The 25,000-nt window shown below is 46.1% G+C and overlaps 1 protein-coding gene across 1 annotated transcript in view; it reads right to left on the bottom strand.

The window, feature by feature from the left end:
• The window catches only part of NID1 (nidogen 1), a 151,859-nt gene that overhangs the window by 125,143 nt on the left and 1,716 nt on the right, over positions 1-25,000 (bottom strand). Inside the window, exons 2-3 of the mRNA XM_068132499.2 lie at positions 5,801-6,088; positions 3,947-4,185 (exon numbers count right to left, since the gene is read on the bottom strand). Coding sequence (XP_067988600.2) covers positions 3,947-4,185; positions 5,801-6,088 — 527 coding nt within the window. The remainder of the gene's footprint in view (positions 1-3,946; positions 4,186-5,800; positions 6,089-25,000) is intronic.

The raw sequence follows: 25,000 nt of genomic DNA, 5'->3' as shown, positions 1-25,000 counted from the left end.
TTACAAAATGGTTACTGGCAATTCATCAGATCCAGAAATGGTGGAATGAACACTTTATTTATTTCACATAATATGTGACCCCTCACTCCTCTCCACCCTCACGCATCTCCAATCCCACTCCTCCTCACACTCCTCTCCAATCCCACTCCTCCTCACACTCCTCTCCAATCCCACTCCTCCTCACACTCCTCTCCAATCCCACTCCTCCTCACATTCCTCTCCAATACCTCCTCACACTCCTCTCCAATACCTCACACTCCTCTCCAATACCTCCTCACACTCCTCTCCAATACCTCCTCACACGCCTCTCCAATACCTCCTCACACGCCTCTCCAATACCTCCTCACACTCCTCTCCAATACCTCCTCACACTCTCCAATACCTCCTCACACTCTCCAATACCTCCTCACACTCTCCAATACCTCCTCACACTCTCCAATACCTCCTCACACTCCTCTCCAATACCTCACACTCCTCTCCAATACCTCACACTCCTCTCCAATACCTCCTCACACTCCTCTACAATACCTCCTCACACACCTCTCCAATACCTCCTCACACTCCTCTCCAATACCTCCTCACACTCCTCTCCAATACCTCCTCACACTCCTCTCCAATACCTCCTCACACTCCTCTCCAATACCTCCTCACACTCCTCTCCAATACCTCCTCACACTCCTCTCCAATACCTCCTCACACTCCTCTCCAATACCTCCCCACACTCCTCTCACTCCTCTGCAACCCCTCACACTCCTCTGCAATCCCTCACACTCCTCTCCAATCCCTCACACTCCTCTCAAATCCCTCACACTCCCCTCCAATCGTGCCTCACTTGCCTCTCCAATCGCGCCTCACTCTCCACTCCAATCGCTCCTCACTCTCCACTCCAATCGCTCCTCACTCTCCTCTCCAATCGCTCCTCACTCTCCTCTCCAATCGCTCCTCACTCTCCAACACCTCCTCTCCAACACCTCCTCACACTCCTCTCCAACACCGCCTCACACTCCTCTCCAATACCTCCTCACACTCCTCTCCAATACCTCCTCACACACCTCTCCAACACCTCCTCTCCAACACCTCCTCACACTCCTCTCCAACACCTCCTCACACTCCTCTCCAATACCTCCTCACACTCCTCTCCAATACCTCCTCACACTCCTCTCCAATACCTCCTCACACTCCTCTCCAATACCTCCTCACACTCCTCTACAACCCCTCACACTCTAAAACCCCTCACACTCCTCGCCAACCCCTCACCAACCCCTCTCCAACCCCTCACACTCCTCTCCAACCCCTCACACTCCTCTCCAACCCCTCACACTCCTCTCCAACCCCTCACACTCCTCTCCAACCCCTCACACTCCTCTCCAAGCCCTCACACCCCTCTCCAAGCCCTCACACCCCTCTCCAACTCCTCACACTCCTCTCCAATACCTCCTCACACGCCTCTCCAATACCTCCTCACACTCCTCTCCAATACCTCCTCACACTCCTCTCCGCTCCAATCGGCCCTCACTCTCCGCTCCAATCGTCCCTCACTCTCCGCTCCAATCGTCCCTCACTCTCCGCTCCAATCGGCCCTGGGGTCACCCGTGGGAATCCCACGGGCATGGACGTGTGAGACATTTTGACATATTGAGTTAGATGCTGCACCTGCACATTCAGTTTCACAAAATTGTTACTGGCAATTTATGAGATGCACAAATGATGTAATCTACACAATGTATTTACTTCTGATAACATGTGAATGCATGTGCGTGCACACCCACACACATATATACACACACACAAACACACGTACAACCACACACATATATACACACATACACACGTACAACCACACACATATATATACACACACATACATACACACACGTACACCCAAGCACACATATATATATATATACACACACACACATCTCGTTTTTTCATTTCTGTTCCTCACAATTGTGTCTCTCTCTTATTCACAGACACAGACACACACACACACACACACACACACACACACACACACACACACACACACACACACACACACACACACACACACACACACACACACACGCACCCACACCCCCACACACATGTACACCCACACCCACATAGACACACACATATAGACACACACATATACACATACACACACACACACACCTCGTTTTTTCATTTCTGTACCTCATAATTCGGTCTCTCTCTTATTCACAGACACACACACAAATATATGTATACACACACACATATATATGTATACACACACATATATGTATACACACACACAAACACACGTACACCCACACACATATATACACCCACACACATATATACACCCACACACATATATACACCCACACACATATATACACCCACACACATATATACACCCACACACATATATACACCCACACACATATATACACACACGTGCACCCACACACATACATATATATATACACACACACACACACACACACACACACACACACACACACACACACACACACACACACACACACACACACACACACACACACACACACACACACACACACACACACGTATATATCCCACATCCCACACGTATATACATGTTTAAAGTGTACGTGCACTTCCTCCCTCCCCCGCCCGGCAACGCTGGGTACTTCTGCTAGTATCTAATGAAATAAAAACGAAGAAATATCTCTCGGAAATTTCCTGAAACATATTTTACTTCCGGATAATAATTTTGAATGAAATAAGAAAGAACGAAGAAAAACATGTCGTTTTTGTGCCGACACTCATAAAACGTAAAAGTAATAAATGTTAACGGAAAAGAAAAAGCGAATTTTAAATATATGTCGACATTTTCCCCGACTGTTATTTTAGGCGGTGTATTTTCGTGTATCATCATGGTGCGATTTTTATATATATATCTCGGCAATTTCCCGTGTGTGCGTGAATGTTCTCAATTATTTCTGACACCGAGTCTAAAACCATCGATAAAAATTAAATCAGATGGTGAATTCGATAAAATCGTGAGGGTGACTCAATGAATGGGCTTTATTTTACAGGCCTTTGAGAATTCATTTCGTTCTATAAAGGGCAACTTTCATCGGATTTTCTTCCCGTTTTTTTTCAACCGAGTCTAAAACTATGTTAGCGACTGTGAAAAATGAAATGATATATCGAATTTGATTTGAAATAAAACTGGGAGAGAGAGCAAGACACCACGGGCCTACAAAACAGGCCTCAAAGCTATGCAAGTTAATAAAATGGTGGATATTTGTTTATATGAAGCGTAGCCACTCCCAGAATGGGTGGAGCTACTCTGCAAACCGAGTAAGCCACACCCCGGACAGACACCCAACAGACAGACAGAATCATCTACGGCTATTATAATATATATATATTATATTATATTATATTATATATATATATATATATATATATATATATATATATATATATATATATATATATATATACATATATATATATATACATATATATATATATACATATATATATATACTGTATATACATATATATACTGTATATACATATACATACTGTATATACATATACATACTGTATATACATATACATACTGTATATACATATACATACTGTATATACATATACATACTGTATATACATATACATACTGTATATACATATACACACTGTATATACATATACACACTGTATATACATATACACACTGTATATACATATACACACTGTATATACATATATATATATATATATATATATATATATATATATATATATATATATATATATATATACACACACATACACGAAGGGAGCAGGGAAAAGATTAATGAGAAGCAAGCAGGGAAAAATTCCCCTCTAAGCATCAAATACGATGCTGAGTCCAGCGGACTCAAGTTTTTGGGTCTAATGTGGAGTTGAGAGAGGAGTTTAAGATGCGGTGCCTTCATCTCACCGAGAAAGTTGCTGTGGAGGATTGCTGGGACTTGTGACCTCGTATGAGGAACCTTCCACCGGAATGAAGAACACGGTACGTGAACCTTGGCTGAATCCAACACGTACAGGCGTTTCCGTCAGGTCCTTGCGCTCCTCCTTGGGTGGTGTGGAGAAGACTTGTAATGCGTGCTCTGGGTAGAGCAGCAGAGCGAACGTGTTGTCCTCATCAGAGGCGAGCACCAGTTGAAAGGTGTTGCTCTGTGTGGGAGGGATGAGTGTGTGATTAAAGTTTGACCTACACTCATCGGTTCATATGAAAGCAACCAACATTTCTCATAATACTTTAATTTACACGATGGTAGAAGAAGAGACATCAAGTATGCTGATCTCCTTCCCAAGACTATTTTTTCAACATGTTGAAAAGGAAGTAATCCCCACTGATCTGAAATCACAATACTTCCGACCACCTGTCTGGGTTTTTCGTCTTGTCAGCTGCCCAATCGCCATCCATGCTTCCTCTTGAATTATTAAACCCAGAGGCTCGAAGCAGAACATGGACCCAAATTGGGGAGGGGGCGGTTGAGGGAGCCACAAGGCAGCTGGGAAACAGCAAAGAAATGCCTTTTTTGCTGTGAGAAAAGGACCATCTGGAAGACAGCCAAACAAAGCACATTCTTGCATGCGCTGACATCAACACCTGGAATGGTAGTAAGAAAGAGGAAGCATGCATGGTTCATGTGGGGTGGAGTGGGGGGTTGGGGGCGGGTGGGGGGAAGAATTCCTCTGATGAGCTCCATCAATTGTTTGGGCATTTAAATACCACAAAGCAGCTGTGACATTATCAGGTCTCATCTGGCATGGGAATGACTTCAGATACAGTTTAGCAATCGTGGCGGTCATAAGACTTGGATTTGAGCTTAGGTGAGACTCAACATGAAGTTTTGATTTGTTGATGTGTTACATGGCAGATGTCACACTTTGTGAAAGGTGACGACTTAAGAAGTTAAAGAACTGCTATATAGTGGGGCGGCTTAGCCCAAATATTCAAAAGAATTGTGCATTTTGTGATACAAGCACCAAATTTGGCACACTAGTAGACTATCATATTATGAAAAGATCTGGATATTGGGCCATCTCAGATTCAGAGATTTGATTTTTGCAAGATTTGCAGATTTTGCAAGCTGAGATTGCAACGCCAGGGACGGCCGACTCCTTCCTACGAGCTGCCCACGTCACCCGCACAAGAAGAGCTCATCAAATCACTGCAGCGGCACTGCACATCCTGCAACACCGTGCGTATGAACGCCACTGTATGACATATGCTGATGATGCAGAAGACCTGCCTGAGTTCGAAGACTGGTGTCACCAGAGAGGAGAAGACATTCCCAACTTTCAGTACTGGGCAACTGTGCTGGAACTAGAGATGTTGGTACTGGTCTACGTGCGTTCTCTGCGGCAGGCTTCATTCACGACGTACCTTGATGCCCTGACGGAACTGGTCCCATGGTTCCATGCCTTAGACCACACACACTATGCCAGGTGGGTCCCTGTTCACCTGAGGGACACGGTTGCACTCCCAATGAAGCACCCAGATGTAGCCAGAGAATTCAGGGCTGGCAACTTCACTGTACAGAAGACGAAGAAGGTGTTCTCTTCGATCCCAATCGAATCGAAATCTTGCAAAAATCAAATCTCTGAATCTGAGATGGCCCAATATCCAGATCTTTTCATAATATGATAGTCTACTAGTGTACCAAATTTGGTGCTTGTATCACAAAATGCACAACAGGTTTGCTATGCTGCTACACTAATATATTAGATCCATTGAAAACATTGTCAAAATAAATTGTGACACACTTTGATTCACACCAACCTGCTGGATGTGACCACGATGGGCTGGAACAGAGTCCCAGGTACAGACAAAGATGGCATGCGGATTGAAGCTGGAGAATGCTGGGAAGGCACGATGAATGTGCCCAACAGCCCAAGAGATATCCAATGGGTCAACGCTGACCCGATAAAGCACGTGTCCGTGACCGGATCCGGTGTCCAGGTCTAGCAAAAATGCCGCTAAAGCTGGAAAGGAGGTTGGCAGTTGTCCATTGATGTATGATGATTCCTCTGGCAAAGGCTTGGGTGACACAAGACCATTGGTGCTGACCTGCAAGCCATAGCAAGATCATTATGTTAAATTGAATTACCAGTGCCAAGACCAGTATTGCACAAACAGCTTGTCAACAAGGACAATAGAGATAGACACAACTTAGCTTAGGCTGTATTTATTTCTCCCATACATAAGTTTGGGTTTTCACATCTTACCTTCCACATGTCTCTGTCCTTGTGCACCACATCTGTTCGAGTATTGTTATCTCATGATCCAGGTGTCAAAATCATTTTATTTATAATAAACCATTTTTATTGTAAGAACCGTTTTCCGCCTTTTTGTCTTCCCCGCGCATTCCACCAAGCGGTTTGGCTTCGTTTGGGCGATCCTTGGGAAAGCACAATTGTAAATCTGAACGCAGTTTCAATGAATAAGAACTCAGTAGAAAAAAAAGATCGTTTCGGCATCAGCGGAGCTCTTAGACCTCCAGCTCAGAGCGGGTTGTGTTAACAGACCCCATCTGATGTGACTTTATGTACGTATGTATGTATGTAAGTCTGATCATTATAAAATTGAAAATGGTTTGGCCAATCTCCTCCATATTTTGCATATGTGTTTGCGTACCTTTGGGTCAGGTCATGGCCGCAAAATAATTCCACCCTCTTCCTGCTCCAGGGGATAATGGGGAGAGAATTTGCGATTTTCGCCTGTACACAAAGGATTGCGCAAGTGTTTTAACCACTGACCCCTGCCGGAGGGAACGGGTATTGACACCTTTTCCATTCCCAGAGGTAACGGGAGTTACTATTACTGAAAGTGAAAGGAGACACATCCATCCATCACGTGAATAAGAAGTGGGACTCAAGCATGGAGGGGGTATTAGTATTATTACGTTTGTAGGGGTAAACAATGAAAAACCTTAGGAAAGTTAGAAATATGTAGTTTAGAATGCTCCGTATGCCGTGAAGAAGCCATCTCGTGTACATAAGTATGCCATCTGTCTGGGTTAAGACTTTGCCAGTCGGGTTTTTCGAATTTCACCAATCCGGTGCCTAAATTTCACCAAATTGAAGTAGATTTCACCAAATGCCAAGTTTTCATTAGATATCGACTGCTAAATGATTACAAACTTGTAAATATTGTTTACGATACAAACTTTATTGACAAATGAACTGTCAAACAAACTTTTTTAACGAAAAGAGTTGCGTAAAGTTTGCAAAACGGCCTCATCATTTGCCGTGGTCTGACGTCACCGGCCCTTCCCTCCAATCAGTGCGCAGCTTGTTGGTAGGTCTTTTTCGCCCTCAGTAGCTTTTGGCCGAATGTTTGCGCCTACCTCACTGATTGGCCGAGGTGTCATTGGTCGCACTTCGATTGTCGGTGGCCAATCAGTGTGGCCCGCTTCTTGTACACCCCTCCCCCTTGTCAATCAAAGGTCCTCCTGGGCGTGGCTATTGCTTGCACGATGTTTGCCAGTCATGGTGTTGTACTGGTGATGTGGCTGACTGCGACCCCATCGGCGGTGCCCCGAACTGGCTTCCTGTTGGTTCTTAACTACTTAACATGCCCCGCCCCCTCGTATTGTTGACATTTCACCAGATTTCGACCAATTTCGATTTCTTCCACCAGATCACCAGACTCGGACCGATTTCACCCAATTGGGTTTATTTTTTATTTGGATTTATTTCATTCGGCCAGCCAGGAAAGCAAGGACTTGGTAAAACCATGGCAACGATGTAATGGGCTCATTCGCTCACCACGCCGCCAGGTCCAACAGAAACAGCATTTGCCGATCGGCAAGTGAACGACGTCATCCGAACATTCCGAACAGAGATTGGACTCCACTCCTCCCCTCCCCCAACAACTCGTAACGAGGAGGGCCATGCCCCAGCCAGCAGCCTTCGTGATTGGTGGAGGTGCGATTGGATGATTGAGTAGCGCTCGATGATTGGACCGAGTGTGACGTCAGTGTTGAACATTCGAGAACTGGAGGGGAAAAGAAGCCGTCTCGCCATCTTGGTCTCTTTTGTGCTGGCGTTTGTTGGAGGTGGTTGCGTTTTTCTGTCTTGGTCATGGCTTCGCGTGAGGGAACTCGGCGCCATCTTGATCCCATCGCTCGGGACATATGTCGACCTACGGGACCCGCTCAACGACCACCAGGCACCCAAACATCCTCGTACGAACTCAAAGCTGAGCGCCGGCCGATTATAAGCGCATTTTATTTTCTTTTATCATTCCTTTGTCGGTATAGTGTATATGAGTCGGATGGAGGATCCTCAACCTAGGAATTTTAGTTTTTACCTCACATTCATTTTAATTGTTTGCATTTACGTTCATTAAATCATTATTTGTTGAATTTGACTTTTCTTGTCCTGTTTCGTTTCTTCGTTTGTGGGATCGGAATGACTCCGTGTGTTCCCGATCAGATAAGGCTTTTTGGCCTTTCCCGCGCGCGCCAAAGACAATTCCGCCAAGTTTCGAAATACGCCTCGGGGTTAAACTTAAAGCTCATCTCGGCTATTCGTTTGAGGTCTATCTTTATCGGCCACGGACAGGACAGTATTATGGTGTTCTGCCTAAAGGGAGGTCCAGTATTGTCGAAGCAGGATTATACTGGGTTATACTGAGTTTGTTGGCAAAGGGTGCATTGGATTGTGTGCCGTTGCCTTCCCAGTAGTAGTTAGGGCAGGAATTTGGCCATGGTGCCAGCGACAGCTCGTCGACTCTTCGTGAAGGACACCGTGAAGACTTTGACATCCACCAACTAATACTAGCAGACAGGACGCCAGGTTAGCGACCATCCGAGGGACGGCACACGCAATGATGAATCGCCATGCCTGTGAAACACCGGGGAGACAGTTTATAGCTGGGCCAAGATTCCAACCCAGGATAGATAGCTGATAGGCGAGTGTGTTTCCCTCTAGGCCATCCTGCCAACCCAAGCCTAAAATACTGGTGCGAAGATTACTTCAGTGCAAAGATAAATGTGGAAAAGCCGCACTGAATCTTACACAATCGACCCGTAAGGGGAACGAGGAACTAATACTAAAATGGTCTCAATGTGGTCCTGGCTCATGAAATTAATATGAAAGCTACATAGAAACCATTACGTAGCATGCTTTACCATAACATGCTCCGTGATGCAGCGCTCCCTGCTGTCACAACACCAAATTATAATTCAATCTGATGCAAGTCTGCAGGTATCAAGCCACAGAATGGGACACATGACTGCTGAATTGCCTCGCCACTCAAATGGTGGAAGAGATTGGGGGCGAGAGGTGCGGGGGGGGGGGGGGGGGGGTGGGATGAGCGAATTTTGATATAGTTTTTACCAATGACAACGTGGATACACTAATTGGTCAAAATAGATGTAGTGTAGACGAAGTGCTCGCAAATCCAAAGGTTTTAATTCCACTTAAACATGAAGAACCATTCGTAATATTTTTAACATTCGTGAGGACGATTTTTACAAAGTTATCACGTGGGTTGGGGAAACACTTCGTCAGAGACATCGATTGTGACACAATGGCCATTGTTCGCCCTTTCTCATCCCAACATCAGCTGCTTCCTGTGCTTTCCTGTGCCTTTTCCTTCCTTGTTTCTCACACGGCCCGTGCGTGGTACGCAATATAGTGTCAAAGCATGGTATGTACTGTACCGTGGGGTGATTGTGTAGACGAGCAGCGAACTTGGGAGGAAACAAGAAGAGAAGTACAAACTTCACATATCTTGATGCATGCCAAGGCAATGTGCATGTTTTATCCCAATAAGGGGGCCATCTGTTTAATACATATGGATTGGGGGTTGGGGGTGAGACGTGAGAGAGAAAATTGTGAAAACAGAGAGGATGACAGGAGAGGAAAAGGAGGGCAGGGGTACGTGGGTGTAGAAGTCGTGATTAGACATGGGAAATAAATTTGGGAGAACATAGGAGAAAGAGAAGGGAATGGAAAGGGTGGGTTTAGGGGTGTGGGGGTGTGATGTATGTCGAGAGGTCTTCACGGTGTCTCCCAGTCTGCACTGGGAGAAGAGAAATCAAAATGTCATCATATACGCCTATAAAATATATGAATGGTTCTTATGTGAAATCTTCCCAGATTTACTGTTACTAGGGCATTGCCCGTACTATATCTATATCTAAAATTATATCCCCCCCCTCTATTTACATGAAATGGTTTGGTCCAAAGCGAACGGCTTGCGAGTACGGTGACAATCCCCCCCCTCTATTTACATGCAATGGTTTGGTCCAAAGCGAACGGCTTCCGGAGTTTGGTAAAGAAATCGCCATCGCGTGCACAAACGCGCAGGAAAGCGAATGAATCGCAAATTCGGTTTTATTAGTTTTAAAACATAGTTTAACGCCAACATAGTTTGCAAACGTGAAATAAATGAATACGCTCTCAAATGTGCCATCCGAGGCAGAGTGTGTCCTCCACGTTCGGCACACGCGATCGTTCGCTGCTCTCTGATTGGTTGAATCGTTTTTTGGACATAGCTCGGTAAGTAATTGTCCGATTAATATGAAACCTTGAAAAGGCACATCCTCGGGTCCCCAGCAATATACCTGGCAAGTTAAAAGTATATCGGACCCGTGGTTGTCGAGAAACAGCGGTCACAGACAAACAGACGTACAGACGTACAAACGTACAAACGTACAAACAGAGATTACTGGAATTATAGATAGATAAATAATCAGATACAAAAAGTAAGGCATGTGTCGAAGAGGTCTTAAAATAAACTTTTTTCAAGGGATTTCTCACTGCAGATGACATGGAATGTTTGCGGATGTCTCTATACAGTGCAGTCTGCACAAGTGATTAGCCTTCTCCAAAATCAAACCAGATGCACAAGACAAGTGCTTGGTCCACTCAGCAGATTTTCAACGGGAATGCTGCACCGCACACGGCTAACAATAGCACAGTCATATTGTTGGGCAATGAAGGCTCCATCAAAAACTGAGATTCAAAGGTGATAAAGGTAAGAATTCACCCAGAGTTTGAAACAAAGGGAGCATTTGCTTTGCTAACTACAACTTGTAACGAAGGGTTCGCACTACAGCAAAAAGTGCAATTTTGAAGGACAGGAGACTGAAGGTTAGACACGAGTGCTTGTCTGTTTCGCCATCTGTACACTCAGACGAACCCCACACAGGAAATGGAATGGGAGCCTAAAGGGATCTGGAAAGCGTGGAGGGCCGCCGAGACTGGGACATGAAGCAGGCCCGAGCCAGTGTGACCGCAAGAAGCCCGACATGGCTGGGAGCCTGGCAAACAATACGGTATCATTCTGGATACCAGGCAACAGAGGCTGGATCGAATAGAAACTGTGCCAAAGTCTGAAGATTTGAAGAGTTACAGCTGCCTGTGGTTTTTGAAACTATATAGTTCAAGTGCCCTTCGATGAGAAGACTAGAAAGATAATTAATCAATAAATCATAAAAAGAACCTTACCTCCCTGACCTCCTCCCCCAAAGGAGCTGTTACGGCTTCATGGAGATGCATTTGCATTTTGCAAAACGAAATGAAAGCGCAACTACCAAATAAAAGTCAAATTTGAAATGGCAGGGCCTTCACATCATCATCCAATAAAAAAGGTTGAAAGCAATGAGAACAAGAAAAAGAGCAATCAGAGATTGCAAACCCTCGCCAGGATGTATTTTCAGTGGTTTTTAAGGCTTTTGTGTTAAAACGAATATGGCGGCCGAACCACGTGACCGATGACATTATTATTTTTTCTCCACTAATTTATTCCTAGATTATGCTCAAGAAATTTCATCTTGATCGGATGACGTTTTGTACTTGTCAAATTATGACGTCATAATGGGGGCACCTATGACATCATCATTAACAGATGTTATTCCTCATGGAGTTTTTTTTTACAATGAGCCATGTCTCAATTTTTTTCTATTCAGAGCTTTCGGAGATTATAGAGGTGCAAAGTTTTTCGGTTTTTCCAAGATGGCGGTCGAACCACGTGACCGATGACGTCATCATTATTAGTTTTTTTCTCCACCAATTTATGCCTACATGATGCTCAAGAAATTTCATCTTGATAGGATGAAGTTTTGTACTTGTCGAATTATGACGTCATAATGGAGGCACCTATGACATCATCATTAACATGTTATTCCACATGGAGAGTTCTTCACAATGAGCCATGTCTCAATTTTTCTATTCAGCGCTTTCGGAGATATAGAGGTGCAAAGTCTTTTGGTTTTTTCCAAGATGGCGGCCGAACCACGTGACCTATGATGTCATAATTATCATTTTAAAAATCTAAACGTGGAGTTGCACCTATGCTGAAAATTTCCTGTCAATCGGACGAAGTGTTGCAGAGAAAATTTCTTCTGTGCCGACAAACAAACAGACAGACAGAGAAATGAAAAACCACTCATAGAGCGACTCTTGGCAAAAGAGAACAAAGGAGAATGGCACTCAGTAGAGCATCCTTTTGACCTCACAAATAATTATTGATGGTTGAATTCAGTTAGCTGATATGAAAATCCAATTCAAATTTCAAGTCAATTGGATGAAAATTGAGGATTTTAGAAATTTAGCCTATGTTGACCTTTTGGCCTATGTTGACCTTTTGGCCTATGTTGACCTCAAAAATAGTTGTTGGTTGAATTCACTGACTAGATATGCAAATCCTGTTTAAAATTTAAGTCAATTGGATGAAAATTGAGGATTTTAGAAATTTGGCCTATGTTGACCTTTTGGCCTATGTTGACCTCAAAAATAGTTGTTGGTTGAATTCACTGACTAGATATGCAAATCCTGTTTAAAATTTAAGTCAATCGGATGAAAATTGAGGATTTTAGAAATGTGAAAAAAGTGGTTGACCTTTGGCCTATGTTGACCTTTTGACCTCAAAAATATATAGGATTTTGTCGGACCACAAACTCTGCCATTTGGTGAAATTTTGTGAAAATCGGTTTCAAATTTTGACCTGTAGGCAAGCATAAGTGAGCGGACAGACAAATAAACACATACACACACACACACAAACCGGAGTGATGAACATACTTGCAAAAATTTTTTATTTTTTGGCCAAGTAACAAACGGACTCAAATGCAATACCCTCTCCTCTGGTGAAGGTAACAAGATTGCCGATGTGATGAAGTTTAACGACTCCAATCGACTCCGAAAATTAAACGTACTGTCACGCAACCGCGATTAACACCACAGTTGCGGATGGCCAATTGCGAGGCTTTAACTCCCGAGGCGAGAACTCAATAGAGAATTCCAAATCAAACACTTAAACTAAAGTTAAACGCGCGGAATGGCGGGACGGGACACAGCAAAGCTCCGCAGCCTTATCTATTAAGATCCAACAGGAAACGGCGTTCAGATATATTCAGAAAATAATATAAGGATTTATTAACGGTTCCGAGAACAAAGAAATATGATGCTCTAAACCCCCTATAGCCTATATGGAGTACTCCTCAACAGAGTTATTAAACAAACCACAGGGCAGACGACGAAATGAACAAAGAGGGTGTGTGTGTGTGGTGTGTTCTTAGCTCTGCTCGCTCGGGAGCGTGGCGTGGAGATCGTGCAGGCCTCGGATGGCTAGGCCCTGACACGTGGGCGGGAAGGGTCTCCCCGACGCGACTCGCTCGCCGACCCCAGTCCTCTCGCCCCGCAACTCTCAAACGCTCGCCCCGTCCGAAGGACCACGGTTTCTGGGGCTGTCGTCTCTGCCCGGCGCCTTGGAGATCGTGAATGGTTGGCGATGGTACGCAAGAGGCCACGAATGGAATACGGCCACCAACGGGGCGAACCTCGGCACGACAGCCGCCCACGCAAGCACGCGATCCAATCGCAGGGAAGATGGAGGGAACGAAGGCAGGAAAGAACGAGAGGGGAAAATGTCCAGTGCACTCTATCACGACTGAATCCTCTCAGCTCCCCCAAATGGCATCTGCTCTGCCTCGTATCCAACTCCAAACTCCCCTTCTTCTCCTTCGTGTCGTCACTTCCCTCCCGCACCATCACGCCCTCTTGAGACCCCCATTCGTCCGCCCTTCCCCATGACGTCAAAAGATCCACCCCCTTCTCATCGTGTCTCAGCAGGGTGCGTTTTGGTCGGTGTTGTTCCATTGATGTGAAAGAGAAGGGAATTAATTAATGTAGGTGCGCTAGGGGCATGAATTCCTATTGTCTAGGTGCGATGCCAAAAGGGACATTGGATTGACCACAGGGGTGGGAAAACACACAAAGTTACCCTTATCATCCTAACTACTTAGCACTTCCTGTCCCCGTACAGGAAATATATACGCAATTATCCCGGCATACGCCTACACATACTAACTTAAAGGTACATAGTGGTTTCTAGCTATCGCGACATCCCGGAGCATTTTACCTACTCAGATCTACTCTGCTCTACATATTGCTCTACCAAATTCATAACACAGCCCCCCCCCCCCCCCCCCCCCCCCGGAACCGTAGCTCCTGCAAGGTTCACCGCAGGCGCTACCATTCCAGCCTTAACACTTACTGTCACACACTTAAATAACCTATGAAATAAATCAGGAAGGGCTGTGGGAAGTGAGTCAGACTACCTACCTACACTTCCTTAACATGCTAAACCCCTTAACCATCATGCAAGTATGTACATTTGCTTCATTGTTCCTGTGGAGGGAGGAAACAAACAACACGCAACACTAACTTAACCACAAAACTCAACCATCTTTCCAAAAACTCAAAACTCTAGCCTTTGTACATACCCCGGTCGACAGACCGCGTCCCCCCGGTGGATGCCACAAGACACAACCTTACCTGTGGGGCCATCCCAATGTACCCCCCTAAATTTCCACGGGCCCTGTCCAGATGTTGCAGGTAAGTGACATGGCTCGGTGGATTTCGCCCACATTCATGCAACACAGACCCCTTAACCGCTCATCCTCATTCCAAAAATCATCAAGGCATTTCAAAAATCATCAAGGCATTTATTTCAATACACCCCCCTGCAGGACCATGGCATTGATGTCATTCGTGTGTGTGTGCATTCCTCAACTAGGCAGCGGGGAGGTACCGCACAAAAAGATGGTGGGGGCACATCAGGCTGTGGTGCCCACAGTCCCAAAAACAAGTCAACCGACTTACAAGTTCATTGCCCCCCCCCCCCCTTTACCTCTTGGCCCCGTGACAGCCCAACAGCCCCTTTCCGCCATTACCTCGCCGGTGAGGGTCTCCACACACACCAGGCTCCTTTGCCTCCTGCTTCCGCGCAGCAACACGGGTCACCGGGGGACTTCCTCACCCCACAGCGCCCAACCAGACCCTCCACCAACGAGCTCCAATTTCCAGTTACCACCGGCTGCCAGGGGTAATTGCCGCAGAGGGGGGCCCGCAGGCATCGCTCCTCAGAGCTTGCTCTGTACCTGCGGACACACACACCTTCCCCACCCACAAGACCCAAAAACACACTTCCTCCCCTGCTGCCACTCAATTCTCCACACAACTCAGCACAATTCTATAGATGATGGTAGTACAAAAGGTGTTTCAAAGTTTGCCATGGCCTGCTACATGTGAAATCCCATTCACAGTTCAAATCATTGAATCATTACACATTTCCATTTTCAAAACGCATTTCAAAACTCAATAATCACCACTCACTCACATTTTTCCAACCTCACGACCACATCAAAACACATAACTACAACACAAAAACATACGCCACCCACAAGACACTGTGTGGCTCCCATTCCATCCCCTCACCGGCCATGTCATCACTCTCACCCACCTCCCAACTCCAAATGACATGTCCCCAATTTCCCAAAGCAAGTCCTGAAGCCTGGGACAATACTCCTCAAAACACTCACCTCAAGTGCAGGTAGTTGCAGGTTGGTCGGTCCAAGAGTGTCATCCACCCTCAAAATCCCAAAATTTCTCATTGAGCCTACCAAATACTCCCAAATTTCTCTTTTGTCCCCACTACACTGGCAGGTATGTGGATCCGCATCCAACGTGATCATCGCTACACAACTACCTGTGGCCACGACAGCTCTGCACCTCTACCGTGCAAGGGTCACCGGGACAAGGTGAGCAGTCAAAACGCCAACATGGCCCACCCACCATCCATCCTTCGGCCCCCCTGCGAGGAACACAGCTGCATCAGCCCCAGCTGGCCAATGTGGTGAGCACTTGCTGCCACAACACACACTACCGCACACACAACCTCGGCCCTGGGGGGCACGGTCGCAGTGCGTGGCATCCCTACAGCCACGTCCCCTGCACCTCCCCATCATCCCCCAGTCCGACTACAGACTGCAGCCCCCCCCCCCCCCCAGTGCTCACCCACACTTGACCACACCAAGGTCCAGTCAACAGCCATGCTCCACCAGGAGACCCACCCAGAAGACATGGTCCGCACACCTCGGACACGCACAGCACCACGTTGACCCAAAGACCACACAACTGCATCCCCATGATCCCGCGTCCCAAATATCAGCACAGTTGCCCCCACAACCAGTTGAAAGCTGTGTCTTGCTACCCTATTAATTTTATCACAGCCTCCAACACTTTGGTCTACACACCTGGATCAATAATGGCGTCACTGTACAGTGTCCACCATGACATTTCAAAATCCACCCTTAAATTTCCATCGAACCCACAGATTACCCATGCCAAACATTTTTCACATTTCACTAACGTCACCAAAGAAAGATGCTTTGCCATACACATGCCAGCCGAGCATGGCCCATATGCTCGGCTCGTTACACATCTCCCCATTCATCAACCCCATGGCTCTCTTCCCAACCCGAGAGTCCATAAATCATAACGGAGCATCTGTGGAAGGTCACTCACACCATCACGTTCCACAGATGCCCCAATGGTTGTCTGGCAGGCTATCTCCATCCCTGTCCATTCGGTTTGACCCACGTCCATAGACCAACCACCATGCCAGGTCACCACATGCTGGTTGTCCCAGAGTCTCTGGAGGAGGGTGCCAGGCCGCATGCCCGGGTGGTCACCACATCAGTCCCAAGTTGGCCGTCCGCAGTGCCACCACCAAAGCGCGACCCACAACACCTCCCCCTAGTGGTCCTCAATATTTGCCATCCCAGGCTTGAGAAACCACCTCGGACCCCCCTGGAGGTCTTAACCCCCACCAGGGTCCGGTGACCCTGCCGGCCCGAGCCACCGGCTCAGACGGCGCCCCGACGGACAAGGGACGCCACACTCCGCCAGACCCCCCGTGGGACCCAGGTCGTACCTCGACACCCAAGGCTGGACCCCACGTCCAAATCTCGCCATCACAGCCCCCCAGCTGGCTGGCATACCCAAATTTTGAAAGTGGCAACTTTTGCCCGAGGCCATCACCCATGACCTCTCCATGTCCAAATCCCGCAGCCCGGGGACCAATCCCCACCATGGCTGCTCCAAATCAATTTCCCATTGTAATTTTATTTTAAATTTTCTTTTACAAATCTTAATTCCCACTGCCAAACCGCAGCTGCAGGGAAAAACCTCTACCCCCGGTTGTTCTGCCCCTCCCTGCATTTGATCCAAATTCCCTACAGGGACCAAATCTCCAGAAGCTCTATCTCCCGATCCTCCAAGATCCAAATCCAGCCCGGAGCCAACACACTCCCCCAACTGGTTGTCCAATTTTGGAGCCTCTGTTTCCAAATAGCAGTGTACGGTGAGCGTCCCCTCGGTCATTCCAACCACCTCCTCGGACCAACTCACCTCATCACCCAGGCTCCTTTGGGCCTGAACAAGCTCTACCTCCAAGGGACTGTCACAGGTCTCCAGCTGCTGGATCAAATCATCCTCATCATTTCCACAAATCATTCCTGGCCCCGCCAGGCTTTGATCAATATCCCCAATAAATACTCGGTCCGGCTCCATTGCACGGACCCCCAAAAACTCTACCCCCTCTTGCTCCGCACCACCGCCCTGGTGCTGCACAATTCCAAAATTCATCCCCCGGTTGGGGTGTTGTGACATCCACACGGTCCCGATAAACAACCAGGCCAGAATGTGGGAAACATTCCCCCATTACAACTCTCACATTCCAAATTTCCTTCCCCATTCACCTGTGGGCATTCTCCACTCACCTGTGGACACTCCACGTTTACCTGCAGGCATTCCCCATCTACCTGTACACATTCCCCATCCAACTGTGGACATTCCCCGCTCCCCTGTACACTTGCCACAATTGCCATTTCCCCTTTTAATCCATTAATTTGGTCACTCATATCCTTCAGTCCTTCCATCCATTCATTCCCCTGGGACTCCATTTTATTTTCCATCCCTTCAATTTTATTTTCCAACCCACTTTTCATTTGTCCCATCTCATTACTCATTTTATTTTCCAGCCCATCAATTTTATTTTTCAATTCCCGACTGGCTCGCTCACTCTGAGCATCCATTAATTCCTTTAAAAATTTCATTAAAGCCTGGTCGTCTCTAGGGGCCGTCCCACTTGTTCCCGGCTCCCCGGTAGTGGGGGGGCATAAGTTGGTGCTCGGGACGAGGGAGGTTCCAAGGCTCACCTCTGCATCAAATTCCCCTATTTCCGGCTCACTCCCGACGCTGACGGAGGCCTCGCTGCGTACCTCCATCTCTTCAATCTCCGACATCCGCCTTCCGGAAGATTGTTTCCCCCGCGCGTATTTATTTTAATAATCCCAGTAACACAATTTAAATTTGACGAAGACGCGATATCGTGCTCCGTATGTCCAATTGACTATACAAATTTCTCCGCCTCGCCTATAAAAATTTTGCGTTCGAACGTTGGGCGCAATGTACGCCCGACCGTGTCGATGTCTCGCCGCGGACAAAAAAGTTGTCCGACGGGTTCGAATCCGACACTCCTGACACCACTTGTCACGCAACCGCGATTAACACCACAGTTGCGGATGGCCAATTGCGAGGCTTTAACTCCCGAGGCGAGAACTCAATAGCGGATTCCAAATCAAACACTTAAACTAAAGTTAAACGCGCGGAATGGCGGGACGGGACACAGCAAAGCTCCGCAGCCTTATCTATTAAGATCCAACAGGAAACGGCATTCAGATATATTCAGAAAATAATATAAGGATTTATTAACGGTTCCGAGAACAAAGAAATATGATGCTCTAAACCCCCTATATGGAGTACTCCCGCTCAACAGAGTTATTCAACAAACCACAGGGCAGACGACGAAATGAACAAAGAGGGTGTGTGTGTGTGTGGTGCGCTCTTAGCTTTGCTCGCTCGGGAGCGTGGCGTGGAGATAGTGCAGGCCTCGGATGGCTAGGCCCTGACACGTGGGCGGGAAGGGTCTCCCCGACGCGACTCGCTCGCCGACCCCAGTCCTCTCGCCCCGCAACTCTCAAACGCTCGCCCCGTCCGAAGGACCACGGTTCCTGGGGCTGTCGTCTCTGCCCGGCGCCTTGGAGATCGTGAATGGTTGGCGATGGTACGCAAGAGGCCACGAATGGAATACGGCCACCAACGGGGCGAACCTCGGCACGACAGCCGCCCACGCAAGCACGCGATCCAATCGCAGGGAAGATGGAGGGAACGAAGGCAGGAAAGAACGAGAGGGGAAAATGTCCAGTGCACTCGATCACGACTGAATCCTCTCAGCTCCCCCAAATGGCGTCTGCTCTGCCTCGTGTCCAACTCCGAAGTCCGAACTCCCCTTCCCTTCTTCTCCTTCGTGTCGTCACTTCCCTCCCGCACCGTCACGCCCTCTTGTGACCCCCATTCGTCCGCCCTTCCCCATGACGTCAAAAGATCCACCCCCTTCTCATCGTGTCTCAGCAGGGTGCGTTTTGGTCGGTGTTGTTCCATTGATGTGAAAGGGAAGGGAATTAATTAATGTAGGTGCGCTAGGGGCATGAATTCCTATTGTCTAGGTGCGATGCCAAAAGGGACATTGGATTGACCACAGGGGTGGGAAAACACACAAAGTTACCCTGATCGCCCAAACTACTTAGCACTTCCTGTCCCCGTACAGGAAATATATACGCAATTATCCCGGCATACGCCTACACATACTAACTTAAAGGTACATAGTGGGTTCTAGCTATCGCGACATCCCGGAGCATTTTACCTACTCAGATCTACTCTGCTCTACATATTGCTCTACCAAATTCATAACAGTACTTTTGCACGTAAAAATGGTCCGAGAAAGCTCACGGTTCTGAGGATGAAGCGTTTTGAAGGTTTAATCCCACGAGGGTTTTCCAATACTGTTCCTCGATATCACGATAATAACTAAAATCGATGGTTCTTTACAATCCGAATTCAAACCTACTCATCATGTTTACCACGACTACATGCTCTCTCTTCTTTCCTCAAGGTGGGTTAAGGTGGAAGGCCTTGGGTTAAGGTGGAAAGTATGGGACATCTTCTCAAGAATCTAGGGCAATCGTCCAACGTACCTACAAACTAATGGTCTATGGGTCTGTCATTCGTCATCGGAGACAGATCGGTGTTCTCTTTGTCTTCTACCGCCTCCTTTCTGGGCTTGCACCCGCTGATCTTTCCGTGGTTGTCCTCCATACCCCTCTCCCCACACCAGGTTTCTGCAGGGCTCACATGGTCCACCATCAACCCCTTTCTGATGAAACGACCTAAATCCAGAATCACTGCTCACCTCCGCCCATTATTTGCGAAAATCGAAGATTTTTCAAGTACCAGTACATTGGTTGGTCTTGTGCGTTATTTTGTCTGTTTGTCTGTCTGTCTGTTTGTCTGTATGTCAGTCACCTACAGGTCACAATTTTCAACCGATCTTTATGAAACTTTACCAAATGATAGAGTTGGTCATAAGCAAGAAGCCTATTGTTTTGGGGGTAAAAAGGTCAATAGGTCAACATAGGTGGGAGTCACCAACTTTGTCGAATTTCTAAAATCCTCAATTTTCATCCGATTGACTTGGAATTTTAAGAGGATTTGCATATCTGGTTACTGAATTAAACAACCAATTATATTTAGGTCAACCTAGGCCAAAAGGTCAACATAAGCCAAATTTCTAAAATCCTCAATTTTCATCCGATTGACTTGGAATTTTAAGAGGATTTGCATATCTGGTTACTGAATTAAACAACCAATTATATTTAGGTCAACCTAGGCCAAAAGGTCAACATAAGCCAAATTTCTAAAATCCTCTATTTTCATCCGATTGACTTAAATTTTAAACAGGATTTGCATATCTGGTCAGTGAATTCAACCAACAACTATTTTTGAGGTCAACATAGGCCAAAAGGTCAACATAGGCTAAATTTCTAAAATCCTCAATTTACATCCGATTGACTTGCAATTTGAAGAGGATTTGCATATCTGGACACTGAATTCAACTACCAAGTATTTTTGAGGTCAACATAGGCCAAGTTTCTAAAATCTTCAATTTTCATGCAATTAACTTGAAATTTGAAGAGGATTTGCATATCTGGTCACTGAATTCAACTTCCAGCTATTTGAGGACAACATAGGCCAGATTTCTAAAATCCTCAATTTTCATCCGATTGAATTGAAATTTGAAGAGGATTTGCATATCTGGACACGGAATTCCACCACCAATTATTTTTGAGTTTATCATAGGCCAACAACTTATTCTCGGGATTTGGCAAGTAGTGTGCTATGCACGACATGGTTTTTGTTTGTTCCTCTTTTTTCCTGCCTGTGAAATGGACTTCCACGTCCTCTTAAATCACGTTCTTCCCTGCAGGTCTTCAAGACAGCTATTCACCACCATCTCAGCTCACACCCAATCCAAACCCATTATCTTTTCTACCCTCGTTAACCCCACCTAAATCCTTCCCCCATCCAATTTTCCCTCCTTGGAGTTTCCTTCTGTATACATCTTGTCCACCGCATGCATCCTCTGTGTCCATTTTATCCACCCCATACATCCTCTGTCCATTTTGTCCACCCCATGCATCCTCTGTCCATCTTGTCCACCCCATGCATGCATGCTTTGCGTACTGTTTTGTCTGTTATGTCCTGATCTGTTCAGAGTACTTGACTAAAAATAAATAAATAAAAAAACACAGGCCCTGGGATGGACAATGAATTACCAAGTAAGACAAACTTACAGGTTCAGCCAGCCTTGGTCAATCGTTCAACCTCGAATACTCCTCATTAAAGTATATCTATAGAACAAGGGCTTTTTCATAATATTATTCCAGGTTGGTCTTGTACAACAAGCGTCAAATTAGTCAAAACTAGTACGTCTGCCACCGCATCCCTGTCTGTCTATTTGTCTGTCTGTGAACAGGATATCTCAAAAAATTGCGAACGGATTCGGATGTAATTTGGTGGACTGGTTTGCTGTGTGACAAGGAAGAAACAATTAGATTTTGGTGAAGATCCAGTTACGGATCTGGATCCAACAATTATTTAAGTGATTTCTTCACCATTGTGTAATGGGGAGAAAACGATATATAGCATGATATTTCAAAAGGTTGTGAACGTATTATGACAAAACTTGGTGGATGTGTCAAGTAGGTGACAAGAACAAGCCGATTAGATTTTGGTTAAGTTCCGGATCCAGATCCGGCCTATCAGTGGATACAAAACGTAAACTGTTCAGTCTGGCGGACGTATGCGTTCTACCGCGTGCCTGCTGTTGTAGTTACCCATGCCAAAGGAGAGGGCATTGCTATTGGGTCCATTTGTTTGTCTTTGTCCATTTGTCTGCACAGAACGTGAGTGTGTGTATTAATTACGTTTGATCCTGTAGAAACCTAAAACCCAAGAAGACCCTTAAGATGCTTAAGACCCCTAATACTCTTTAGACCCTTTACAACCTTAAAACCCATTTAGACCCCTAAGGCCCTCAAGACCCCTGAAACTCTTAAGACCTTTTATAACCCTAAGACTGTGTAAAACCCTTAGGACTTCTAAGACCTTTTAGACCCTTTACAACCTTATAACCCTTAAGATCCGTAACCTAAGATCTTAAGGCAGGTAGGTGGTCTTTCCGTCTTCTACCGACTCCTCTCCGGCCTTGCTCCCCCAGCTCTCTCTGGGCTCTGTCCCCCAAATATTCCCACAGGTCGCACACGATCTGCCTGCAACCCTCTTATGGTAAAACTGCCAAAATCAAGACTCTCTGCTCACCTTCACTCTTTCATTCCTCTTTCTCCCGCCTCTGGAACAAACTCCCTCACTCTCTTCAATCCCACTCCACCCTCCAGGTCTTTAAAACAGCTGTTCACCACCATCTCTTATCTTCCCCCATCGAAAACCTTGAGCTTTTCTACCCCCGCTAATTTCACCTCAAATCCACTTTTTTGAAATACCAACTTCTGTCCTGGAAGTCCTTGGTGTCCTTGTGTTTTATACTTCTTCTCCCCCCCCCCCCCCCATTCCCATGCCTCCTCCCCCCAAGCCCTCTCCCTCCCACACATCTCCCTGCTCTCAAATGTTATGTTTGTGTGCTTCCCCTTCTCTCCCCATCTTGTCTTCCGCTCCCTCTTTTTATATATTTTGTTTGTCTGGTTGATTTGTTTGTGAAATATATGTTAGCTCTTTCACGAGCCTCGATTCAGTATACAAAAAAAAAAAAAAAAAAAAGATCCATGAAACTCTTAAGACCCATCAAGACCCCTAAAATCCCTAAAACCCACCAGAGCTTTTAAAACCCAAAGATCCTTTGAGACCCCTAAACGCCTTGATACCCTTTATAACATGAAGACCATTTAATACCCCTATGACTCTTAAGAACCTTTACAGCCCTAACACCCTTTTTAAGACCACTAAAATCCTTAGGCTGCTAATACTCTTTAGACCCCTAAACCCCTTAAGACCACGAAGACCTTCAGACTCTAAAGATCCCTTTTAAGAAACCTAAGACCCCCTAAGATCGTTGAGACCCTGTAAGATCCTTTAGACGCTGAAGCCCCTTAAAACCCATAAGACTCCTCACGACACCGAAGATCATTTCGACACCAAAGACCGATTAGACCCCTAATGCCCTCCAAGACCATTTAAAACTCTAACACCCTAAAAGACCGCTGAGATACTTAAGACCCCCTAATGGCCTAATACACTTAAATACCCCTAAGACTCCTTAGATCTTTTAGACCCCTAAAACATTTTAAGACCCTTTAGACTCACCCTAAGCCCCATCATGACACATAAGACCTTGTATAACCTATTGACCCTTTAAGACCCATAAGACCTTTTAGACCTTTAAGACTCTTTGGACCCTTTAGGACCCCTAAGGCACTTTATAGGTCTAGGACCCTTGAGACCCATAAGACCCTTTAAATCCATAAGACCCATAAGATCGTTTTGACATCTAAGACACAAATAAGACCCTTTAGACCCCCTAAGACAGTAAACACATTCAGAGACAACAGGCTGTGTAACCTGGTGTCAAGGGATATCCAAGAAAATCAGACCACTTGGAATTGGTAATTTGTTCAGTGAGGCGGCGATAGTTCATGTAAGACTCCCAGGAATCTTTAACGTCTACGAGCTAATACTAGCGTAGCCATTGGGACACCAAAATGAGTGTCCATTCGAGGGATGGTGCATTTTGTGATGCAACACCCTGCGTGAGACCACCAGTCTGACAGTTTATAGTCGGGTCGGTAATTGAACCCAGACTAGACCGCTTCAAGGTAAGAGAACTAATGTCTGAACAGGAAAACATTGTTTTATGACCTTTGGGTTATTGATATATCATACATACTTTGATATGTTTCGAACCCTGGTGGTGGTTTAACGGTTAAGGTGGCTGGCTTATGATCTTCAGATCCTGAGTTAAATCCCCTGTCGCCATAAGCAACCCCAGGTGGTTTCACTCAGCCTGTCATTCATCCTTCTGAGGTCAACAAAATGAGTACCAGATCTGGGAAAAATAAAATCTGTGCCATTTGAGTATCCTGTGTTGGAGTGGTGACCTTTCCAGGATCGTGCCCCCTCTCCAATGAAACTGTTTTGGCAGCCCCATGTGCTTGATGGCGTGAAAGGAATGTTGTTGCTTTTTTGACAAGTTTAAAGAGCGAAATTGTGC

Source organism: Myxine glutinosa, chromosome 12 (assembly GCF_964187855.1).
Source record: "Myxine glutinosa chromosome 12, kmMyxGlut1.1, whole genome shotgun sequence".
In the NCBI taxonomy this organism is placed as follows: domain Eukaryota; kingdom Metazoa; phylum Chordata; class Myxini; order Myxiniformes; family Myxinidae; genus Myxine; species Myxine glutinosa.
This window is presented reverse-complemented; position numbering and strand designations above follow the sequence as displayed.